Source organism: Rhineura floridana, chromosome 5 (assembly GCF_030035675.1).
Source record: "Rhineura floridana isolate rRhiFlo1 chromosome 5, rRhiFlo1.hap2, whole genome shotgun sequence".
NCBI classification, from domain to species: Eukaryota; Metazoa; Chordata; class Lepidosauria; order Squamata; family Rhineuridae; genus Rhineura; species Rhineura floridana.
In genome coordinates this window covers 27308098-27331462 of record NC_084484.1, presented here as the reverse complement: position 1 = coordinate 27331462, position 23365 = coordinate 27308098, and the positions used below count along the sequence as shown (strand labels likewise).

The 23365-nt window shown below is 39.6% G+C and overlaps 1 protein-coding gene across 8 annotated transcripts in view; it reads left to right on the top strand.

Annotated features, from left to right (window-relative positions):
• Positions 1-23067, top strand: part of MBNL2 (muscleblind like splicing regulator 2) — a 96535-nt gene extending 73468 nt beyond the window's left edge. For 3 of the 8 annotated variants that reach the window (XM_061630064.1, XM_061630069.1, XM_061630065.1), the window contains 3 exons: positions 1267-1302; positions 4466-4560; positions 19511-19610. In XM_061630064.1, coding sequence (XP_061486048.1) covers positions 1267-1302; positions 4466-4560; positions 19511-19525 — 146 coding nt within the window. In that variant the 3' untranslated portion in view covers positions 19526-19610. Of the gene's footprint in view, positions 1-1266; positions 1303-4465; positions 4561-4938; positions 6653-19510 lie in introns of those variants that run through there. The other 5 variants (XM_061630068.1, XM_061630071.1, XM_061630067.1 and 2 more) reach the window with 3 other exon arrangements.
• Positions 23068-23365: the final 298 nt, after the last annotated feature.

Below are 23365 nucleotides of genomic sequence, written 5' to 3'. Positions count from 1 at the left end.
TTGAGCATAATAAAAGAAATATTAAATTCTTCTCTGGAGGTTGTTCCTTCATGTCATTCATAAATAGCTAGCTGTAGGTAATGTTTTGTTTCTTAATGAATGAAAGAATGATTAAATGTTGCTGTTTATATCCTGTTATGAAACTGTGGAACATGTTGGCATTTCAAAATACTTTACATATATGGAGCATTTTTTCTCCTACCTGTCTGTTTTCTCCTATCAGGGCCCCAGGGAACACTGAGTTAGGGATGAGGGAGTTATTCCAAAGTTACAAAAGCATATAAGAAAAATATAATGGTATGCCAGTCACTGTGTTAGGTCAGAAATGAAATCTACCCATACTAATAGCACAGTCCTGTGCATGTTTACTTGGAAGCATATCCCATTTGTGTCGAGTGGGGCTTACTCCCTAGTAAATGTGTTTAGGATTACAACAACATAACACAGACTTGTTAACTTTGTTAATGTAAAGAACTAGTAGTTTTAGGTTGCAATCATGTATCTGGGAGTAAGTCCCATTGAACTTAGTGAGACTTTCTTTTGAGTAGGCATGTATAGAATTGCACTGCTAGGCTGCCATCCTAATCCCACTTACCTGGGAGTAAGCCCCATTGAATTCAATAAGACATCCTTCTGAGTAGACATAGTTAGGATTGTACTGCAAGATTTAGTAGCTAAAAACATCTTTAACACATAATTAAATATTCTCCAATGTCAGTCTGTAAAGCAAAATGTATAAATGATAGTGGGAAGCCCAGTGCTGTGCAGGTTTGGAAGCAAGTCTCACTGAGTGCAATGGGGCTTCCTCCCAAGTGTTGTCTGTATAGCGTTGCTATCTGATAAAGTACTAAATGGATTTGCTCTGAGGTAAATCTTGTTGATCTTAGGAGGACATTTTTAAGTTTAAAACTGAGCTTTAAGATGTAGGTCATAATACAGACCATTGTTGGATAACCCAGACTATTCAGAGTGATTGTTTTTTAAGGGTTAGTCCCCATTGCTGAAATACAATATTAAATGAAATCTATGTCGTATGGATTTTGATTCGTATGCATAATGTGTTATGTATTTATAAATATTTGTTTTATGAAAAGAAATGCTTTAAAACAACAAAGAAGCTATGTATGATCTCTTTGAAGTTGTATTTGACTAACTTTGGCTTATCCTTGGGGATGCTTGAATCTCACTTTGAATGTTAACTCTAAACAGCTAACCTGTTTCTTCCCTTTATTCACTTTTTTTCACCTATCATTGCATGACACACAGGGTCAGTTTTGTGCATGACACCCGCTACCAGTATTGGTAGGTTTCAAACTTATTTATTGATCTCTTTTAATTGTATTCTGTAGCTTCCTTTGTTTGGAGCAACTAAAACATAACTTAGTCAATTGACCCAATCTGATGCTTCAGTTGGACTTTTGCTTGAACTGTTAAATTTTTCAACTTGTTAGTTTAAAAAATGAAACAAAAAAACCCTGCTGCTTAGATGCAACATCACTTGCTATAACAATCCCACTGCAAAAAGCACAAATACCATGAATTCCAAGCTGCTTTTCTGTTTTCAAAAAAAGATTTCTATATTTTATATTGCTAGCATTATTAAGTCATAAGATATTGAAAAAGCAGTCTAATTTCATTAGTGGTCTAAAGTTTCATAGTGGTGTGCCTATTTCTTCTTTTTGCTGTGTTGTAAGAAAGTTTTATCAGTGTTTCCCAGAAATACTCATTTTAGTACTTGCAATAAAAAGTAGGGGGGAAAGTCTGTAGACCTAAATAATATTTCACTCCGAATGAAAATAAATCTGCCTTAAGAGTTAAAACATTTGAAACTTTGCATTTTCTGATTTGTTTGTTTTTAAAAATAGGAGTTTGACCAGCAGACTTCCCCCAAATTAATGTTGGGTGATTTCGCCAGTTATTTTAATTCAATATGTCCATTGTCTTTAAACTATTCATCTGAAATAGACATTTGAGATCAAACTTCTGTTGTGTGCTATGGTAATGCTCCCAGCAAACACACTGATCAATATATCTATAAAACTGAACCAAAATAAATTACCATGATAGCTGCTTTCCTCTTCAGGATCAATTAATATACTAACTAAACTTGGAAAATGATTACAGACAGTAAAATAAATCAGATTACATCTGAGAGTCCTACAAAGCTAATGGGATATATGTAATGGAGTGAATGAGTATCATTCGTCTTCTCAAAAGTAAGATGAAAAATGTAAACTTAATCTGACAACATACAAAATGAAAATTAGTTTACTTTTTAATAATTGTACCTTTTCTCTTTCCAAAATTAAGAAAATAAGCTCATTGAACTCATATTTAGGTGCAATAATAAAATTCATTCTGTTTGATATAAAATTAAAGGTTGGGTAATCTCGATCTATGGTAAATGATTGCCAGCTTTCTTCCTAGCATAAGCAGATGTCCACATATATTATGTAAGCGGACTGCAATGCTATACCCTTTCTATAGCTAAAATGAGCCACTCTGGCCTATCCAACGCCAACATGTTTTTATAGATGGAAGATGTATTTAGGTGTAACTGTTTACTTAGCAGTGCCAACTCATAGGCTTTATTTTGGAAGTAGTATGTTTTGAGGGATTTAAAAGAGGGAAGTGATTTGAATAGAAATGGAGAACAACATGAAAGATAATGTGACGTGTAAGAGAATAAGGTAGCCAGAGGACCATGCATGGAGCCAAAGGAACAAGGACTTCTTGAAGCTACAGATGTAGATGAGGTGGTATGCTAGAGAGACTTGAAAGGTCATGGTTTGCACATACTACTCATAGTGGGTATGCGTTTGCAGTACCACAAAGAAGCACTACAGCGGTGAAAAGGGTGGCTACTGCAAGCAGTGGAAAAAGCTACAGGACAATAGTGATGTGAACAGACAGAAACTGAGCAAGACTCGCGTGACCAGTATTACTGCTGAGCCAGATATTGAGGATTAGGACCTAGAAGGTGATATAGAAAATGACAGAAGACCAATATAGAGACTTATGGCACAATCCTATGTACATTTATAGAAAAATAATTTCCATTGCATTCATTTGGGCGTGCCCTCAAGTAAGTGTGCATGGGGTTGTAGCCTGAAAGAGAGTTGTAACATGATCCTAACAACTGGGAGAAGCAATTGATTTAGTAGATTTCTTCATGTAACTGAAGTGGGGGAAAAGGGTGACAGAAATGGACACAGAGGTGATTTCAGTAGTTTGAGAGTAAAACAGCCTGAGGATTTTCGTATTAGCTGCCCCCAAATAAGTGCAGGTTTTAAAAAAAAAGTGACCAGAAACAAGTGTCAAGACATTGTCACATGTGTGCAGGTAGGAAGAACGTTAAGAGTAGATGGGTCCATGATTAAGTTTTTAAGATGAATAATGTTTAGGACAGTGACAGGGAAGTATGCTGGGCAGAGGGTTTGAGAAATGTGAGAAAACAAAGATAACAAGATTTTTAACAAAATCAGACGAGATGGAGGAGTAGAATGGAAAATAACTACAACTGTAATGACTAAAACCATGAAACAAATGAAATGCTTGAAGTGTTTCAAAAGTGTTTGGGGGTTGGTTCCTGCCAACTCTAATAGGCCTTCTTCTCTAAGAATAGAACTTTCCTGCCTCCTCATTCCTACTCTAGCCCCTTGAAGAACAAGAAAAGAACCTTTTGGAACAGCATGGACTGTTGGCACAGAGGGCTGCAGCAGGAAGGGGAAACTAGTGAAAATTGGGGAACAGCCCTCTGTAAGTAGAGGTGCCTGGTGCTTTCTCAAGAGACTTTCAGATCCAAGCAGTCATGATTTCAGAAAGCTAATTTTTTTAAAAAAAAAACAAGCAAATTCCAAATGCCAGAAGTTCAGACACATTTGGGGTGATACCCAATGAATGTGATGGGACATCCCTTTCTTCTCCTTCCACCTGAAACCCTCCTGCACCTTCCATCTACTCTGGAGGGTCCCATACCCTTTGGAGCAAATTGGGGGGGGCATGTGGGGGCTGAACTGCTGAGGACAGGAAGGGGAAGTCCTATTGCGTGAGTGGGCTGACACCACTGGCTACCACCCCTGGTTTTTAAACTTTGATAGGAAACACCTGCGACAATACCTTTGTAATTTTAGGGGGGGAAAACATGTCAGCTTTTTCATAAATGAACTGGCCATTTTCAAGAAAGCGTTATTAAATAAAAATACAAAAAATAATTAAGTTTTTCTTCTGGGAATCACTGATAACTGTGACATACTTCCTTTAAATTGTACTTGTAATAAGCTGTTTTCCCTTTTGTTTTATTTCTCTGCCATGCTTTCTTGCTTTGCATTGTGATTGCATGCCATCTGCTGGTTTAACCCATGATGGCTTGCTGCTCTGATATTCACCATGCCAAAATTCCACTGCCATTGCCATAATGCTACACACTCCTGTTCATTGCTTCCATGGCTCCCCTCCTGAAAAGTACCCATGATGCACAGCGCTACGTCCGCCACTGTCTCTGCAGCAACAACTCCTGCAACAAGTGTCCCCTTCGCCGCAACAGCCACAGCCAATCAGGTTTGCTCCTTTTAAAGCTTTCTTTCACAAATCCCAAACTCTAAATGAGTGCTGGTACTTATTAAAAAAATTCTCTTGGAGAATTTTTTTCTTCATGTTTTTACCCATCAAACTTTATTTTGAAGTAGTTCTTTAGCAAGTATTTATGGACAGGTTGCACTTATTTAGAGTTAACATTTATTGCAAATAATGGTATAGCTATGTCTAATGTTGCACTGTATGTTTTTTGTTTCTAACACTGTGAAATTAACCCAAATGATATAGAGTCATTTTATTGGTGATCTAGGAATGATCCAGTTAACTTCTGGATTTAGGGATGGAGGGCAGCAGAAAATGTGTTTAATCAGATTCCAAATTGTAACCACCTTTTCTCCACAGTAAGCATAAATAATTTTCCTGAAGACTGAAACGAACTCCAAAAGGACAAAGTCATGCATGTTACAACTGGAGGATATTATTTATTTATTTACCATCTCACCCTTCTTCCCAAAGTCACCCAGGGCAACAAACAACAAAAACGATACAAAAATGTAACAGCAGTCAAATATCCTCACGGCAACATAATTTAAATGTTGCTGGAAGCAATATATTTCTGCCATTAAATGCTTGGGTGAACAACAGGGCTTCAAAATTTCACCCAAAGGGAGACAGACACACCTCACCTGGGAGGGCATACCATCATCGGTGAAAGACTACCAAGAATGCCCTGTCAAAAGTCAGTAGCATCTAGGCAATACTCAGTGGTGACACTGCCAACAGGGCCTTCCCTGCCCATTGTAAGCCCGAAGATAGTTGATACTGGGGGAGGAGATCTTGTAGGAACTTGGATCCCAAGCCATTTAGAACTTTGCACACTAGTACTGGCACCTTGAATTGGGTCTGGTAGTTCACTGGCAGCCAGTACAGTGCTTTGAGGATGAATGACACGTAGTCCCGTCGAGCTGCCCCACTCACCAACCTGGAAGCCACATTCTGCACTTAGCTGAAGCTTCCATACCATCTTTAAGGGCAGTTCCACATAAAGCATATTGCAGTAATCCAAGCGGGAGATCACTAGAGCATGGACTACTGAGATCAGGCTATCCCAGTCGAGGAACAGCCATAGTTGGCTAACCAGCCTATGCTGGGCATAAGCTCTCCTAGCAGCAGGGGCCGGTTGGGACTCCAATGACAGAGTAGAATCCAGGAGTACTCCCAGATTACAAACCTGTTCCTTCAGAGGGAGTGCAACCTCTCCCAGAGCAGAGTGTGTCCCCTCCTGGGAACGGGAACTGCCCACCCACCCACAACACCTCCATCTTATCAGAATGCAGCCTCAGTTAATTGGCCCCCATGCAAGTCATCACTACTTCCAGGCGCTGGTTCAAAACAGAGCGTCCTAATGCAGATGAAACAGAGAGATAGAGCTGTATGTCATCAGCATACTGGTGCCACTGTGCTCCAAATTCCAGATGACAGCTTTCAGTGGTTTCATATAGAATAGCATAGGAAACAGAATAGACCCTTGCAGGACCCCACAGCGCAAAAGCTACAGGGCTGAGTATCAGTCACCTAGTACTGTTTTCCAATAGCAACCCTGCAAGTAACAGTGGTACCACTGTAACACAGTGCCTCCACCTCCCATCTCCCCCACACTGAGTCATTCCAGAAAAACGCCATTGTCCAAAGCAGCTGAGAGATCAAGGAGAACCAGCAGGATTGCACACCCTCAGCCTCTTTCCCAGCAGAGGTCATCAGCCAAGGACAACCAAGGCTGTTTTGATGCTAAAACTAGACATTGAAACCAAACTGAAATAGGCCTACATAATCTGCAGCTGGCTTGCCACTTCCCAATAACCTTACCCGGGAGAGGGAATAATTCATACTGGTGCTGTACATTGTCTCCCTGAGATTTCCTATCAATGCTGTTGAGGTTTTTCTGATAATTTTGTATCTACTAGTAATCCACAAGACTACTACTAATCATTGTTCTTCTCTAGTTTATCTGTATGTATATTTATATATTCACATTCACGGGCAAAATGTGTTCCTCAGTAAAGTGGTAATATTGAACTTCAAAATCCCCTAAACAGAACTTGTGTCCAAACAGATACAGAAGACATAAAGCAGCCTAATAATATTTATGAGGGTTTTTGTTTGTTTGTATTGTATTGATTGATTGACTGACTGATTGATTGATTTTGGTAAAATGGCCAGATTTCAACCAAGATATGAAGTGAAGCAAGTCTGCTCAAGTCTGCAGGTTCTGTTCGCTTCCTTTCCGGCACATCTGGCACTGTGTTACTGCTGTCATTGTGCCCTCCAAATCTGCATATTGTATAGAATAGTGAGAGAGTGTTACAGTGGGAGAAAGGAGAAGCAGTGGGAGAGCAGGTGAAAGCAACAGGACAAGACTGACTTCTGTACACCGCAGAAGTGTGAAACTCACCAACATGCATATGGGTAAATTCGTCTTTTGGCCTTCTCTAAATATTTTCAAAACAGAAACAGTCTATCTTGACATTGCTTCATCTTATGCAACACTTTAAATTATGTACCAAATTCCAAAACACTAGGAGCACAGTTGTATCCATGTCTGCTCAGAAGTAAGTCCCATTTATTTATTTATTTATTTATTTATTTATTTATTTATTTATTTATTTATTTCATTAAACTTATAGACCGCCCCATAGCTGAAGCTCTCTGGGCGGTTCACAAGACATTGAGTGGTTATAGGGTTATAGCCTAATTTACTCTTTCAAAAGTGTATTTTCTTTCTTGGATAAAAGTTGCAAACTCTGTTTTTCTTTTCATAAGATGCTTGTCTTTCTCTGAAGATAAGCTATATAGTCAACAATTTTAATTAGACAGACCATATTAAAAAAATGGAACATGCCTTACTAAAATTAGTCCTTAACTTGTACCAGTCATAAAACTAGCATTAGCTCCGTGTCAAGATAAGCTCATAATGTTGCTCATAAAAGTTCAAAATGTTGTGACCTTCAGCCACACATGGTGCCCTTGAAAAAATCTCCCACTGAAACAAATGGTGCAATTAATTTTATTAAATGTCCTACTATTTTTCTATACTATTTTGGGCCTTGCCTCTCTTTTTTGCTCTTTTGCATTTGGTGCTGTCCTCTTTTTTGCTCTTGAAGTATAGGGAGGTAATGTGGGGCTGTAGGGCAGGTTTCTTACTTCTACCTTGCACACTCCATTTAGTGAAAAAAGTAGATTCCTCCACCCCCAATTCTATAGTCAAATGAGCAAGCATGAGTTTAGCAAAGACATGTACATCTGACTTAGCCCATAACTGACTATGCACAATATTTCCATTTTAAAAGCCTGTTGCTTTAAGATTAGTGTGCACTGATATGAAAGTTCTTTGCAGTGTTTGATCTATAATGCCTGTAATTGACTGATGAACAGGCTTTATGAATCAACCTTTTGCTCACACAGAATCTGATTGGTCACCATATTTGGAAGAAGGAACAAATATGCCCCCCTTTCCCAGATCATATAGTGATACTGTCAAAGGGATTGCTTTCCTCTTTACCTCGTAGCTTACTTTACTTGTTGATATCACCTGGAGCTTTGGGGTTTTTAGGCACCTTTTTACAATGCACACCTTGATCTGTACTGTGTAGATTAGTCTATGAAGGGCTTGCGAGTGGATACTCTTGCCTTACTGCAGGAATTTGACTAGGCAGGCTTTCTGTGGTCCTTTTCTGTTACAGTTGTATATACTTCAGCAGATTAAAACTATCAGGGAACAGAAACCATGCTACACTCCTGAGCACAGCCAACAGAATTTGCTTGATGGGTAGACCCCAATGCTTCTGGAGTTGTTTCCGGATGAATCCCCGTTTTATTAAAGGCTGGGGCATTTAGGAGCAATCCACCATTATGTTCCACAAAGGAAAGAAGGCAGCATCTAACTGCCAGCTTTTTCCTGTTCAGGATCAATATCTCAGAGACTAATCTATAAAAACATCAGATATTTCACTTGAGCTTTATCCCTTAAGTAAGATTTCATTGCTATCTCTGTTAAATTCTGGCACTACCAAAGAAAAAAACATTCAAAGTGCAGATAAATGGTCATTTATTAATAACATGAAAAGGAACACAAACATGAATGAGATAAAATAAAAGGGTAAAGTCACAACAGTTGTTTAACTCTGAAGATCTGCTATATTCAAGAAACAATTGGTTTTTCAGGAATGACCTCATCACATACATCATAGAATTGAAGAAACAGAAATTTTTTTAAAAAAAAAACCCTTTCAGCACATGGTGAATCAAATGAAAATGTTAGAAGAACAATAGTGCTTAGAACAAGGATGATTAACATTTTTTCAGCCTGAGGGCCACATTGAGTGTTTGCCAACCCTCAAATGTGGCTAGTGCATACTCATGCATGCCTGCACTCACCGCACACGCAGCTCATATGCACACGCACATTCAGACAGGCAGACAAACAAGGTGTACTCTTAGACACACACATGCACACATTCAGGTAGGCAGAAGATGCACACACATTTAAGCAGCTCAGCAGAGGAGCAAGCGGGCTCCCACTGCAGCATTGGACCAGGAAGAGAGGAATCTTTCCTCCCAACCTAGCACTAGAAGAGGCCTCCACATATATTGCAGAAGAGCTTCTTTCCCCTCTGGCATGGTACCATTGAGAAAAGGGCTCAGGGCTGACGAAATACGGAGGCGCATCCTTTCCTGGTTCCTGGGCCCTAATACCATTCTTGCAGTGGTACCATGCCAGAGGGGGAAGAGGTGCCTGTGCATGGCAGAGGTGCCTGATCTTTGAAGGGCTGGTAGACCTTGTAATTGTGTGAATGAATGAATGATATTTATTAGCAGTTTTTACAAATGTGACTCAAAGCGACTTACAAAATTAACATTAAACCAAGTATAAAGAGAAGAGTAAAAGCAACCTAAAATGCTTATCGATAATATGAGCCATAAGCCCTACATTGCAAATTGTTGGGAATCTTGGGGACCACAGAAAGACTCTGCAATGTGGAAAAAAATGTAAAGGCCTTTCTAAAAATATGAACAGCATAACAACTTTTAATTTTAATCATTGTCACTTGGTGATTTATGAAAAATGACTAGACTCTTTATTTCAGTCCACTAGCAACAAACCCAAAGCCATAGATATTTATCTCTTTTTCTAAGCTCTGACCCTGATACCTAAGCTCTCTCTGACACACTTGAATATAGCTTATCTTGAACATAGCTTAGGTTTACTTTTGCATACCTGTATTATTCCTAATTACCTGCCCTTCGCCATAAGGTCCCAGGGCAGGTCACAACAATTTAAAATACAATATTAAACACAATTTAATGGGGAGGCATACCGTGACAACTGACCAGAGCATGCTACTACGAAAGTTAGCAGGCCATTATTAAAATCAGAATTCCTTATATAGAGCAGAAGTGGCCAACCATTTTGGTCAGTGCCTCACAAGTCAAGTCCGAACTATATAAGACTGTACCACTCTAACGTGCTTTTCTGTGCATGCTCTGGAGCTGCTTTTTTTTTTTTTTTTTTTTGGTGTGGGGCTGGCCCTCTATTTTGCTGAGTCAGAGAGCAGGCAGCAGTGCAACACAACAGGCAGACATCATGTCATAGGGCCATGGCTGCTCCTGCTCCTGATCAGATATGATCTGTCTTTGGTTCTACTTAAGGAAACCCTGCTGCAGGCTGGCCACATTATATACAGCCTGCCGCCAAAGGTAAAATAATATGTTCTGGGTAGGGTGTAGATTTCATCAGCTGTAGAAAAGTGAAAGAGAACATTTACCTACAAACACCCTTAGGTTAGCTAAAATGATTTATGGCTTCTTTATTTCCTTCTTGTTTAACATGCAGTTTACATTCAGTAGTTTTGCGGTGCACAGTCAGTAAACTTACGAATGCATATTTCTTCAATTTGGATTTCTTTGATTTCTTTTTTGCTTTTAAATTTTTACACTGCCACATTGCTTTTTAAAAACCGGTTACAAGGCAGAACTTTGCAAAGCAGATTGATTTTCAATAAACATGCCTTGCAGTAGCTGCAGCTACAAATTCAAAATAAAGTTAGTATTTGCCTTCCAACATGTGATAGCACTACTTACTTTTAGAAGTATGAAATGCCATTCCCTGTCTGAAAGTTAATTTTTATGAAATGCCAGATAGGGATAATTTGTGTTCTTCTGTTCCAGGTTATGGAATAAGTTGATGGAGCAATATTTTGATTAAAAATTTCACAGGCATAGGTCATGCTTTAAGTTGTAGAAATGTTTGTGCAACTCCCTAATAAGGGAGTATTAGCTTGACCAATATACTTTTAATCCCACTAATTTGAGGTAGAATGTATCGCTACCTGAGCTTACTTTTTTGTTTTAGTTTGCAAATGTGAAACTAAATTTAGCAAGTAGTAGTGGGGAGTAAAGGGTTGAACATTATAACTCACAGCATGCAGATGCCTTCTGTAGAATACAATGATGGCTTTGATGGACAAACTATCTGTCTAGAATGCACAGGACACAACACACAGAATTGTTCAGTTTCAAACCAGAAAGCATTTGTGTAATATGCAATCTTATTGTAAGTATCTGTAAGGCATTTAGTGTTATCTCTTGTCATATTTATCTTCTCTACCTTTCCAGAAATACCATGTACTTTAAAAAAAAGTCACTTCACTTACAGGAAGCTCTGTTACTTGATGACCCCTGCAAATATCAATGTTTAGCATCCTGTTTACAGCACTCACAGTCACTAAACATAATTCCCATTTCAGAAAACCACCATATATATATTTTTGACAACTTGCAGGCTGTGACCTATTCAGCATTTAACAGATGATTTTTGAAAAGGCATCTTCATAGTCTCTTAAGGGAGTGGGGGGAACAGAAGCTCAGGAAATACTGAAGAACACCTTTATACAGTATGTGAATGCAGCTAAACATCACTTGAATCCTTGTAGATCACCCCATGGTATCTTTTCATCTGTATCATCCTGCCAAGTAGTACAGTAGGGCCTCGCTTACCGGCATTCCGTTTTGCAGCGTTCCGCTGATGCGGCGGGTTTCAATTCGGGGAAATTCCCCATTTTAAAGCCGATTTTGTGACATTTTTGCGCGATGCAGCCCATTATAGTCAATGGGTTCCACTTTACGGCGGGGGCCTGGTCCCTAACCCGCCGTATAAGCGGGGCCCTACTGTAAATAGCATTTTGCTACACAGCAGCAGCCAATATCTGGTAGAATGTATGGCAAAATAGTTTTTGTTAAGAGCTCATAGCGTATGCCAAGATGGGGAAGCATGTGAATGATTGTATATTAAAATTAGAGAATGTAAATCCTTTTTTTAACACCTTCCTTTCAGATTGGCCCATCAATAGCCCAGAATTATAACAATGCATTTTTACACACATACACACACCTGCTCTTACAGTAACTGCCCAGAAAATAAGTAAATATTGACAGTTATTGGTAAATGTTGAGATTTCTGCAGCTGTAACTCTCAGGTCTAATAAAAAACCTCGCATAAATGGCCAAAATTCATTCTTATTTCTGTCATTTTTTTATATAAGATCACAATGATTTATGACATTCATTAGTACCTCTTAAGAAATACCATGCACTTTCAATAGGACTGTGAGCCTCAGCCCCCCTATCAGCAATATGGGGGATAATAATACTGACTGACTTTACAGGATTGTTGCAAGGATTACAACTAGATAATGCACTTCAAAGTTCTGAACACTTGAAAGTGCTGCACAAATGTCAGATATTAGAGGAATGGCCATAACTCATTGGCGGAGCACATGTTTTATATACAAGTCCCACGTTCAATCCCTGGCATCCCCAGATAGGGCTGAGAGAGACTCATGTCTGAAACCCTGAAGTGAAGAGCTGCTGCCAATGAGTGTTAAAGACAGTACTGACCTAGATGGACCAATGGTCTTGATGCAGTAGTAGGCAGCTGCCTATGAGTTTAGCAAATTAAATGCTGTGAATGGCCTGAAGCAAAAGGTGGAAGTTCTAACTATACACATAACTGTGTTATTTGCATCCTACGCTGCCTTATTTTCAGTTCAATGTTCATTATTTGTCCTGAATATTAAACATTTCAAGTTTTCAGTCCTGCTTTCAGCATCCAGGGTGGAAACACACCAGTTACTTAAAAAGCTGCCATTCCATTTTTTTCTCTGTGCTATTCAAAACAAATCTCCCCCAATGTACTCACCTTTATAATTTATTTCTCTGATTCTCTTTGGATGCTAATGAATCCGCATGTACAGCAGTGGGCAGAACAGATTATTATGCTGTACACCAATGCACACTCCTTACTGATTGCTGCCCCGCCCTTAATGTCATCATCAACCATTGTGCATGTGTGCAGGCGTTTTCTACCTGTCCACACACTCCTTTTATTTCCTTTTGGGGAGGGGTGATAGAACGCTCATGGGGAAGCCTTACTTCCCTCATCAACTTGTATTAGTTACCAATCTGCACACACATTTAGCAGTCATGGCTGGGTTCATTCTGCATGTAACATCTGCTCTCATCATGCTGTTCTCCCAGAGGAAGGTGATTACAGCAGGGAAAGTAGGCAGGGGAAGTGTGAATGAAAAGGGGAGAGGGTGATTCTATTTCCTCCTGTGCCTGCTCATGTTGCTGCTGCCACGTACCCCAGTTTTTTCCTCCCCAGCTGTATTATTTCCACCTCCTACTCCTTGTTTTTCATTTCTTCTCCTGCCCCTCACCTGACTGTGATAGTGTTGGAAAGAAGGAAGAGGCATCACGATGGGGTTGTTGCTTTACGTGGCAAGGCAGCAGTGGATTGGAAACCCTGCAATAAGTCAGTAGGAGGAAAACATTGAGGCATGTGACTAGGAACCATGACTTTTTTATTTCACTGCTTGGGACATGCCAACTAGGCACATCTGATGGATGGAGAAGGAGGAGGAATAGCTTTTTTTATATAAAAAACAAGACTGTTGCTCACGTATCAAGAAGAAAACATTAATTTTACCTTTGGTTTCTTTTAAAATATGAAGGGGGGGAAGCCCTTGAAAAAAGTTTGTTTTGCCGATTTTCTTCCATTTTAAGCTCATGCAAAAATGTGTTTATTTGTGAAAGCACCATTTTGCATTTTCATACAAACGCACAAGCAAAGTAACATTCATTTCTGCTATTTCTACAATGCTTAATATCACTGTTCTTTTTTGGCCTATAGTGTCGCCCTGGTTCCTGTTCTGTGGATAGGCTAGTAACATTGCAAACACAACTCCACTTCCTTTTTACCTCCAGATTAGCATCTGCTTTTAATGCACTCTTGAAATATTGAAGACGTTAGAAAATACATTAATACACAATACACATGCAAACTATTGAAAAAATTAAGAACACTTGTGTTCTTTTCAAACGGTGTGTGCACAGGTAAGCGATGCAAAGCATCATGGATAGGGACAGAGCTTGGAAAAGTTACTTTTTTGAACTACAACTCCCATCAGCCCAATGCAGTGGCCATGCTGGCTGGGGCTGATGGGAGTTGTAGTTCAAAAAAGTAACTTTTCCAAGCTCTGGATAGGGAATTGTAGCTTCTGGGGCTGGACCATGTGAGGAGGGAAAAAGACATCAGATAACTACTTGGAAATAACAAAAATAACAGAAAAGGGATATGGATACAGTAGTAGAGCATTCATTTTAATGCAGAAAAGAGAAGGAGCAATTTTTATTGTGAGGAGCCTCTCCAAGGTATACATCAGCCACAGGAGGAGAGTGGGACCCCGAGGGAAATGTAGCATCTGGTCCATCGTATGATCAGGAAACACAAAGCAAAAAAGAAAAATGTGTACAAATGTTGAAAGCTAAGAAAATAAATGACACAAACTAGCAGAGCTAAGCAAGGAACGTTTCCCAGAGTGTCTACTGCTAATGCACTATCAAAATTTTGAAGACTTTAGAACACTAATATGCAATATACGTGGAAAAATATATTTAAAAATTAAGACCCTAGGCACCAGCAATGCAAAAAGTTTTGCTCCACTGCTGCATCCCTTTGTCCAAGGAAGGAGGTGAGGGTTGAGAGAGAGAATATAGAAAGCTGGAAAGAAGCAGCTAGAGGACTGGAAATGAAATGAAGCGGGTAAAGAGGTAGAAGGTTTCTGCAGGTCAGAAGTTGCAGTACACACCGCCCAACTGCTGATCTCAGAACAATGCACCTCCCACAGCAAAGCATTTTCACTAGAGACACAAGAGACTAGGACAGACTAATCCAGCAAACAGTTTTGAAATGGTTGTGAAGCAAAGTTCAAGACCCAAAATTACAGATTGTGGATTAAAAAATGGCAGGGTTGACTAATGTGTGTTCCCATTTTCAAAATACAGAGTTGAAGATGCATGGAAAACCTTTTAAGAGCAAGTGTGTTTCCACCCTCAGCCTTGGCAATTTCACTCTCAGCCAGTATCAACAATTCTCTAAACAGCTTCTTACTCATCATTGTACCTTGTATCACCCCCTTCCTTCCGTTTACAACTACTTCTGTAGTGCCATCCATATTGTAAGATAGATAGATAGATTGATTTACTATGCAAGAAGGAAACCGAAAGTTGGCTGCTATAAAATGTAACGTGGGAGAGAATAACTCTGGTTAGAGATGGGTGCATGAGTACACAAAGAAATCAAAAGAAATGTTTCCGCAAACAGTTTCTTTTTTGGAATGCATTATCTTCCCAATTCAACCAAAAGTTCTTTTAATGCTGGTCAATAAAATGATATTAACATTCAAGAAAATATCTGAAGAGCAATTCATTGTTTTAGAATTCTGGACATTTTCAGTCTCCTGTTATATGGTAGAAATGAAACTAATGTAATGGAGATATTTCAAGGCTTTTTTAAAGCATTTACATTCATGGCATGATAAATATGAACATATGAACCTACCTTATTCACGCCATTGGTCCATGCAGCTCAGGTTTGTCCTGACCAGCAGCAGTTCTCCCAGCCCTGCTACCTAAAAGCCTTTTAACTGGAGGTGCTAGGTCAGCCTTTGCCAATGTGGTGCCCTCCAGATGTTTTGGACTACAACTCCCATCAACCCCATGCTGTTTTGTAGTCCAAAACATCTGGAGGGCACCATGTTGGCAAAGGCTGCCCTTTCATCTCATTAAAAGGCTTTTGGCCTGATCCAGCTAGGCTCTTTTTATGTGCTCTATTACTGAGTTACGGCTCCTCCCAAAAATGTTGTCTCCGTCAATTTCCTTTGTGGTAGATTATAGAAGTGAGAATGAAAGTTGGTTGCTGGGCTTGAGAGTTACAGTAAATGCAATAAATAAATATTTTTTTATTTATTAATGTAATGCACTTACCCTGCTTTTCAATCGGCAAGGTTCCCAGAGTGGCTTGCAGAGTGATGTGACACAAAAGGAAAGAGAAATGGGGAAGGAGGAGGAATCCAAGCAAAGTCAGGCACCAGTTCGTAAAAGTTATGGAGTTCTGAGAACAACCAGCTAGGATGGAAACAGTTGAAAGACAGGAGGAATCACAAGGAACTAGTCCAGGGGTGGCCACTCTGTGGCTCTCCAGATGCTGCTGGACTACAGCTCCCATCATCCCTGACCATGAGCTGTGTTGGCTGAGACTGATGGGAGCTGTAGTTCAGCAGCATCTGGAGAGCCACAGAGTGGCCACCCCTGGACTAGTGTCTCAGCAGAGACAATAGAATGGCCCTGGTTCCCATCTCTTTCTGTGCTTTGCAGCCTGATAGAATTAAATACATAAAACAGTGCTGGCTTTGTTCTCAGGAGACTGATATTTACGATCAAGTATAGAAGTTGTCCATGCTGTGTGATAACTGTTTTCTATGACAGCTGGTATGGAGCAGGTAGGGACAGGGCTTGGCACAGCTTCCAAAGCAACAACAACCAGCTGGTTGTCGGGAGCTTCTGAAGAGCTGCACAAAGTTGGATTGGAATCTGGCACTTCAGCTGATGCATGGGAAGGTCAGCCTGCTCTAAGAATGGAAACCTCTGCTAAAACAAAAGCTCCAGTGACCAGAGTGATTTAACAGAATTCTGGGAATTGTATCTCTGAAGGGCAGCTCCTAACAACTCTCAGCACTCTTCACAAACTACACTTCCCAGGATTCTTTGGGGGAAGCCATGACTGTTTAAAGTGGATCAAGTGTCTGGTGTGGATATGGTCAGAGATAGCTTTGGTTTAAATTTGAGTGGGAGACTACATGTGTCTGCTGCAGTATACAAACTTGTAGAATACAGACTTGAATACAAACTTGATCAGGATTCCATTTCTTACCTCTTAGATTAAAAAGCAGAGAAATTCACTAATAGACAAAAAAAACCTTCACGGTTTAAGAATGTACGTATAACCAAGAGATACTTCTATCAAACTTCAAAAAGCAGGGAAATTGGGCAGCTATAGTGAATGCACCAGGGGAGCGGGAGACCTGACCTCTCTGAGATATTGTACTGCCCTACAAATTTGTAAAAATGCAAACACAATTTGGGTTGGTCTTTCACAGTCCAATCCACTTCCTGTGTTGCTTGGAAGAATTTGGTAATGTGCCTCTGAGAATATGGTGAGTTTGATAGAAATATCAGTTGGCTATACGTGTGTTCTTAAACCCTGTGTTCGTTGCCTATTAGTGAATAATTATACTGTGCTATCCCAAAATAGATTACATTGTGCCAGATACACTGTTGTGAAAAGCATATCTGTCCTGGAAGAGCCCTTGGAAGCACCATTTTAATTATTTTAGTCCTTTTGATTTAAACGAGATAAACAGATAAAATTGTGGTTGTTGTATTCAGTTGTTATAGTTAGCTTGTGCTACAATAAATCCACACAGAAAAGTACACCATCAGCAATGGCCATCATGCTGGTACACCATCTCCTCACCCTTGCTCTACCACTGCCAAACATCAAAAGTATTTGTTTTAAATAATGGCACTGTGCATAATTTTACAGTAGTGGTAGTTGAAGCAGAGAATAGGAAGAGGTGGGGTTACAGGGCCACTCACTCCATTGACAAACCCGAGAAACCATCAACTTTTGGTGCCTCCTCTCGTACTTTTCCATTCCCAGCTGGTCATTAGAACAACTTTTAACTATCAACTTGAACCTGAGTTTATTTCCTTCTCCCAATCCATTTCCCTTTTGTGTTATGTCTCTTTAGATTGTAAGGCTGAGGGCAGGGACTGTCGATTTTTAGTGATTTGTAAGCCATTCTGAGAGTCTTTTGTGACTGAAGAGCAGGATAAAAAATGCTTTAATAAATAACAGCAGCTATAGCAGGCAGCTGTGGAACGAACGTCTGTGGACTTGTGTAAGGCCCAGACTCTTGTAGTATCTCCCTAATATTATTAGAGTGTTGTGATTGAAAAATACGTTTTTGAAAAGTATCCCAACAAATAAATGAAATTGTGTAGGGCTATCTGAACAAAGTTGGATATAATATTTGCCTATATTTTGAATCATCCATCTTGTGGCTTAAGTTTGGTCTGTCACTTATTTTTTATATTCTCCTTTAATGGCTCTAATAGTCATTTATTAGTTCTGTATGTGGCTAGAATGACCCCCCTTCTAATAAATGGCTAATGTATTTTTAGTATCAGTTTTTAGTAATGTATTTTAATATTTTAGTTTTAGTCTGTAGATCAGAGGCAGTATTTTGCTGTAGTTAGTAGATATTGTCTGTCATACAAAATATACTTATCTCTACAGAGAACTTGAAATATACTCCTTCTGCATAAGGCTGCCTTTTATCAGGAATATACTTTGAAATGCGTCACTGTTTAGAAAAACACAGCAGTTGTATATTTTGAATTGCAGGCTCCATACTAGTGTAGTGTCTCATGGCCTCCAGGTGAAGATATAGGATTGAAACCTTGCACACCGAACATCAAAACTCAACCTGGAACATCCTAAAGTATCCCGGATTAGATCTTCATAATGGCTGTGTTTTCCCTAGCACAGTGTTCTTCGACCTTAGGTCCCCAGGTCTTGTTGGATTACAACTCTCATCATCCCTAGCCAGTTTAGGCAGTGGCGAGGGATGATGGAACATCTGGGAACTCAAAGAACACTGGTTTAGCACCATGGTTCACAATAGTTTAGAGCAATGTGAATGAGCTGCAACAAGCCTCAGGCTCATGTGCTTCCCCACTTTTCTCCTGCCACATGGCTGGGTGGAGTAATTTGGAAGTTTTCACTTTTGCTTAATAGCAGTTTGTTGTGTCATTCAGGCTGACTAACTGGTTAACATTAACTGTCATTAGTTTTCTACAAACCACCATCAAAGCATAATTACTGAAGCAGGCTTGTTTAAACAAACCATGGTTAAGATCTGAGTCCAGATGACACAGCAAGCTGTGGTTAATAAAAAACAGCAGCAAAAGCTTCTGAACTGGCCACGTGAGAGGAGGCAACATGGTGTTGGCAAGCCTGAGGCTTCCTGCAGCTTGCTCCTGCTTGCTCATGTTGCACTAAGCCAGAGATGAGGAACCTGTTGTCCTCCAGATGTTGTTTGACTCAACCTCCTGTCATCCCTGACCATCAGCTGTGCTGCTGGGGCTGAGGGGAGTTGTAGCCCAGCAACAACTGCAGGACCACATGTTCCCAATCCTGAGAGCAGCCTGAGTGTTTCCAGCTTTCAGCTATATCTGTCAAGCCAGAGGGCAAAGGCACAGGGTGCAGCTTGAGAGCCACACAGCTTCCAAGGATCAATTTCCTAATATTGCACGTCTGGGGTACAATCTACCAGGATATTCTTCTGAACACACCCCATTGTAACACATGAGCACGACTCCTCCAAAAGACGTGAATACCATATGAGTTCATAAAAAACCTAAGTGTATCTGTGTGCTTTCATTTTGAGGTAACACTAAAAGAAACATAAGAATTGAATAGCACATCTAACAGCATTTTCTTTTCTTCTAACAGATCATCCTGAAATAGTCAACGGGAATGGGGTGGAATGTCAAGAGGCCTCGATGAGGACAGCAAAGCATTGTTACTGTACATACTACCCTGTCTCTTCCTCAATAGAATTGCCACAAACTGCATGCTGAGTAAAGAGTTTGTTCATCTGGACAAATCACAAACACTAAAGAGCTAGTGCTGCTATATCATAAATGAATATTAAATATGGTATGCTTAGTGTATTCCAAACTAATCTAGTTAACTACCTGATGCCAGCTGTGATGGTTCAAGACTTAAAAGGGTAACATTTTACTTTTAAAGGTTTTATACAACACAGTTTACTTCTTAGAAATATTGTCTTATCACCATAATTATAGCTAATGTAAGTAGTCCTATTCATATATTATTGTAGGGTTCACAACTTTATGAATCTTTCAATGTTAGCAATAAATGATTTACATTGGCCACTAAGCCCAAGGTCCAAAGAGCCATATGACTAGTTCTGCATGGGCAAGGGCCCCACCCACTTTGCATGGCAAACTGCTTTTGAAATTGCAGAGAGTTTTAAAACTTGTATGTAATACGGCAAAGGTGTCTCCTGCTCAAAGGGAGTGGGGGAGTCAAATACCACGCTGAGCATGTGCAAGCCCTTGGGTATACCACAGTAGCTCTTTGGATCTTGGCCAATACACACCAATTGCAGACTTAACTTTTAACCCTTTGACAACTTTGTACTCTCTTAAAAAGCTCACTTCTCTGCTAGGCGGTATATGCCAAGAGAAAGGAGGTGATGTGAAAGCAGAACCCTATATTCCTGAACATCACCACCTAAAAAATCCAAGCAGATGATCCAAGGTAAAGCACAAATTGCGGAGATGCACCTGAGCTGATTTGGGGCATGTATAGAGAAGCTGTACTGGAATCATGGCATTCTAGCACTAAATCAAACCTTTGCACGGTGTGGTTTTCATACCCCTAACAAAGTCTTGACTATGTTATTTTACAAAGAGAGGATATTTTTTAAAATAATGCCTTTGCAAAAGTGCCTAAATTTTGCCACATCAGACTTGAAACTAAGTGACACTGACATCTATAATTGAATCTATACCAAGTGATTAAGCTTTCAGATTTACAATCAAGTTACCAAAAAAGAACTTGTTATGAAATAACTTCTTCCCAATTAAAGAAATGGGTCTATAGATGAAAAGATTAGCATGATATTCTAATTTAACTCAAACTGAATGCAGTCATTTAAAAACTGGTAAATGACTTTAATCTAGATGACTAAGAAAATACTGAACAAAATGTAGAGAGAGCTTCAGTTTAATCCATTGTTACTGCTGCCGTATTTTTAAAATCAGGTTTAAGAAGTTGTAACCGGATTACAGCACACAGAAGGAAACTAGTTCTTTTAACCTTTTTTTCTTTAAAAGCTTATTTTATGTCACAGAACTATGAAGATATCTTTAATACAGCTATATACATATTATATATATACATACATATATATGGACAAACAATATTTTAATGTTTACTTTTTTAAAAACTGTGTTGATTTACAAGGTAATTATATACATTTGATTAATGTAGGATGTTTGTTTTTAAAATTTGTTTCCTACACTGTTGTACCAAATATGTCATATTTCACATTTTATATGTTGCACATATATCAAACAAGTACATAGTTTTTAAATTATTGTTTATAAAGTAAAAAAGCAGCTGTTCTATGGAAATATGTATAATTGTTTGAAACATCTGGGTTTTTTCCTTGTGAACGTTATAAATGATTGCAGTATTTTAACTTGGCCTTTTCAGGTTGATTCTAAGCTATTTAGCTTTGGCAGCACTGCCTGTTCTGAAAGACCCGAAGCACTAATTGATTTTTTTTGTTAATGAAATTATTTTTCAGTGTTAATCTTGTTTTTCAAATGTCTAATATCTGTTTATATTAAAACTGTAGTTTCAGTTTCCTAAAGGGGGGGGGACCCAAAATCTGATGGTAAACATAGTGTTTGTAATCTTGTATTAATTTTAATTTGTGAGGAATATGTATTTCTTTTATTTTTTACTTGTAAATTTTCTCTGTTGTTAAACCTGCGTTGAGGATATGGCTGTTTATCTACATCTGTAGTTTGGGGTTTTTTTGGGTTTTTTTTGAAGACACATTTAAACATTTGATAGTTTATTGTACAATACTAAATGGCAATTTATGTATGTTGTTAAAATATTTAAACTGTAGAAAGAACATTTTATTGAACATGATGTTTAAGCAATTATTTTCTTAGAATCACTGCAATATTATTTTCTATCCATTAATGATCAAACTTCATTACCTATATGAGTTTTCCTCTTGAACAAAAAGAAAAAGAGAGATCCTATTTTTGAAAGAAGAGTTCCACTGTATCGACATGTAAGTTTGTTCTGTTCCTACATTTCTTAAAATATTTATTTCAACCCTTAATCCATTGGCTCCAAAATAGCTGTGTTGTCTAAATGGGGCTATGGGGGAATAAGTGGTTTGAGTATCACAGTTTAAGAGTGTGAGCCGCAGAGGTTGTACAGGCAGAGAAACCAGCATCAATAAGGATGGGTTCCATACAATCCACTCTTGAAAGCAGTTGCCCTCCAATAGTCCCGACTGAACCTTTAACTTAAGATTGTTTTCTGAGTATGTATCTTTTTTGTTTTTCCTATTTTATTTTATTGCGCAGCATTTCAGTAGCCTCTGGCTGTGAAGCTGTTTATAAATTTGTATTATAGTACAGTAGGGCCCCACTCATATGGCAGGTTACGTTCCAGCCCCCGCTGAAAAGCGAAAACTGCCAGAAAGTGGGGCCCTACTGTATTCCAGCCACCAGTGCAGCAGCTGGAGTGCAGCGGCTGGAGCTTCCCGCGCTACAGCTGATCGCCCCGCTGGTGCCACCATATTAGCAGAATGCCGAAAAGCGGAGCCCTACTGTAACAGCTTCTTATGACTTCCCAAGAGCATATTAATCCACTCATCCCTGGCATGTCCTCTTTTTTAATCCTGTTCCTGCTTCCCTGTTCACATACCTTGCCACTCCTTCACTCCAGAACTGACTTCTCCTTTATCTGCACTCCAGCTAGTCTTCCTATAATGTTCCTCCAATCCAGGCCCAACCTGATCTTCTAACCCTAAAGCAATATGCATATAAGTGCTTGCTTTCACCTGTTTCTTGATTTCAGCCATTTGGCATTTAAACCAAACATATTGCTTCATCCCTTGCCTCACTTTGTTGGTTTGGCTTCAATCTGTGGCCTGAACCACAAGTCCAATCCTGAATTTGTCTATCAGCAGAACTAACAGTGTGAACATTCATGCCAGTTCTCATTTGTACCTGCAAACAGGGCCGGCTCCAGGCATGCCGGGCCTTGGGCATCAGCCTGCCCCTCCACTCCCCTTCCGCGATCTGCGGCAGGAGCCACAGATTGCAGGACAGGAGCTTCCAAGCCGCCCGCTATCCCCCCACTTCACCTACCTTTCTCTGCTGTTTTTTGCGGCCGTGCAAACTGCGTGCACAGGGTTGCCATCAATCAAGATGGCGGCCAAGGTTTCTGTAAGGGGCTGAAGCCTCTGCTGCCATCTTGGTTGATGGTACACATGCATGCGCATTGCTGCCATCAACCAAGATGGCGGCAGAGGCTTCAGCCCCTTACAGAAACCTCGGCCGCCATCTTGATTGATGGCAACCCTGCACGCACTGCAAAAAACAGCAGAGAGAACGTTATTATTATTATTATTATTATCTTTATTTATACCCCGCCATTTTTCCAAAACTGGAACTCATGGCGGCTGACTCATGGCGGGAACCTACCGGCTCAATGGTAGGTGAAGCATGGGGATGGCGGGCGGCT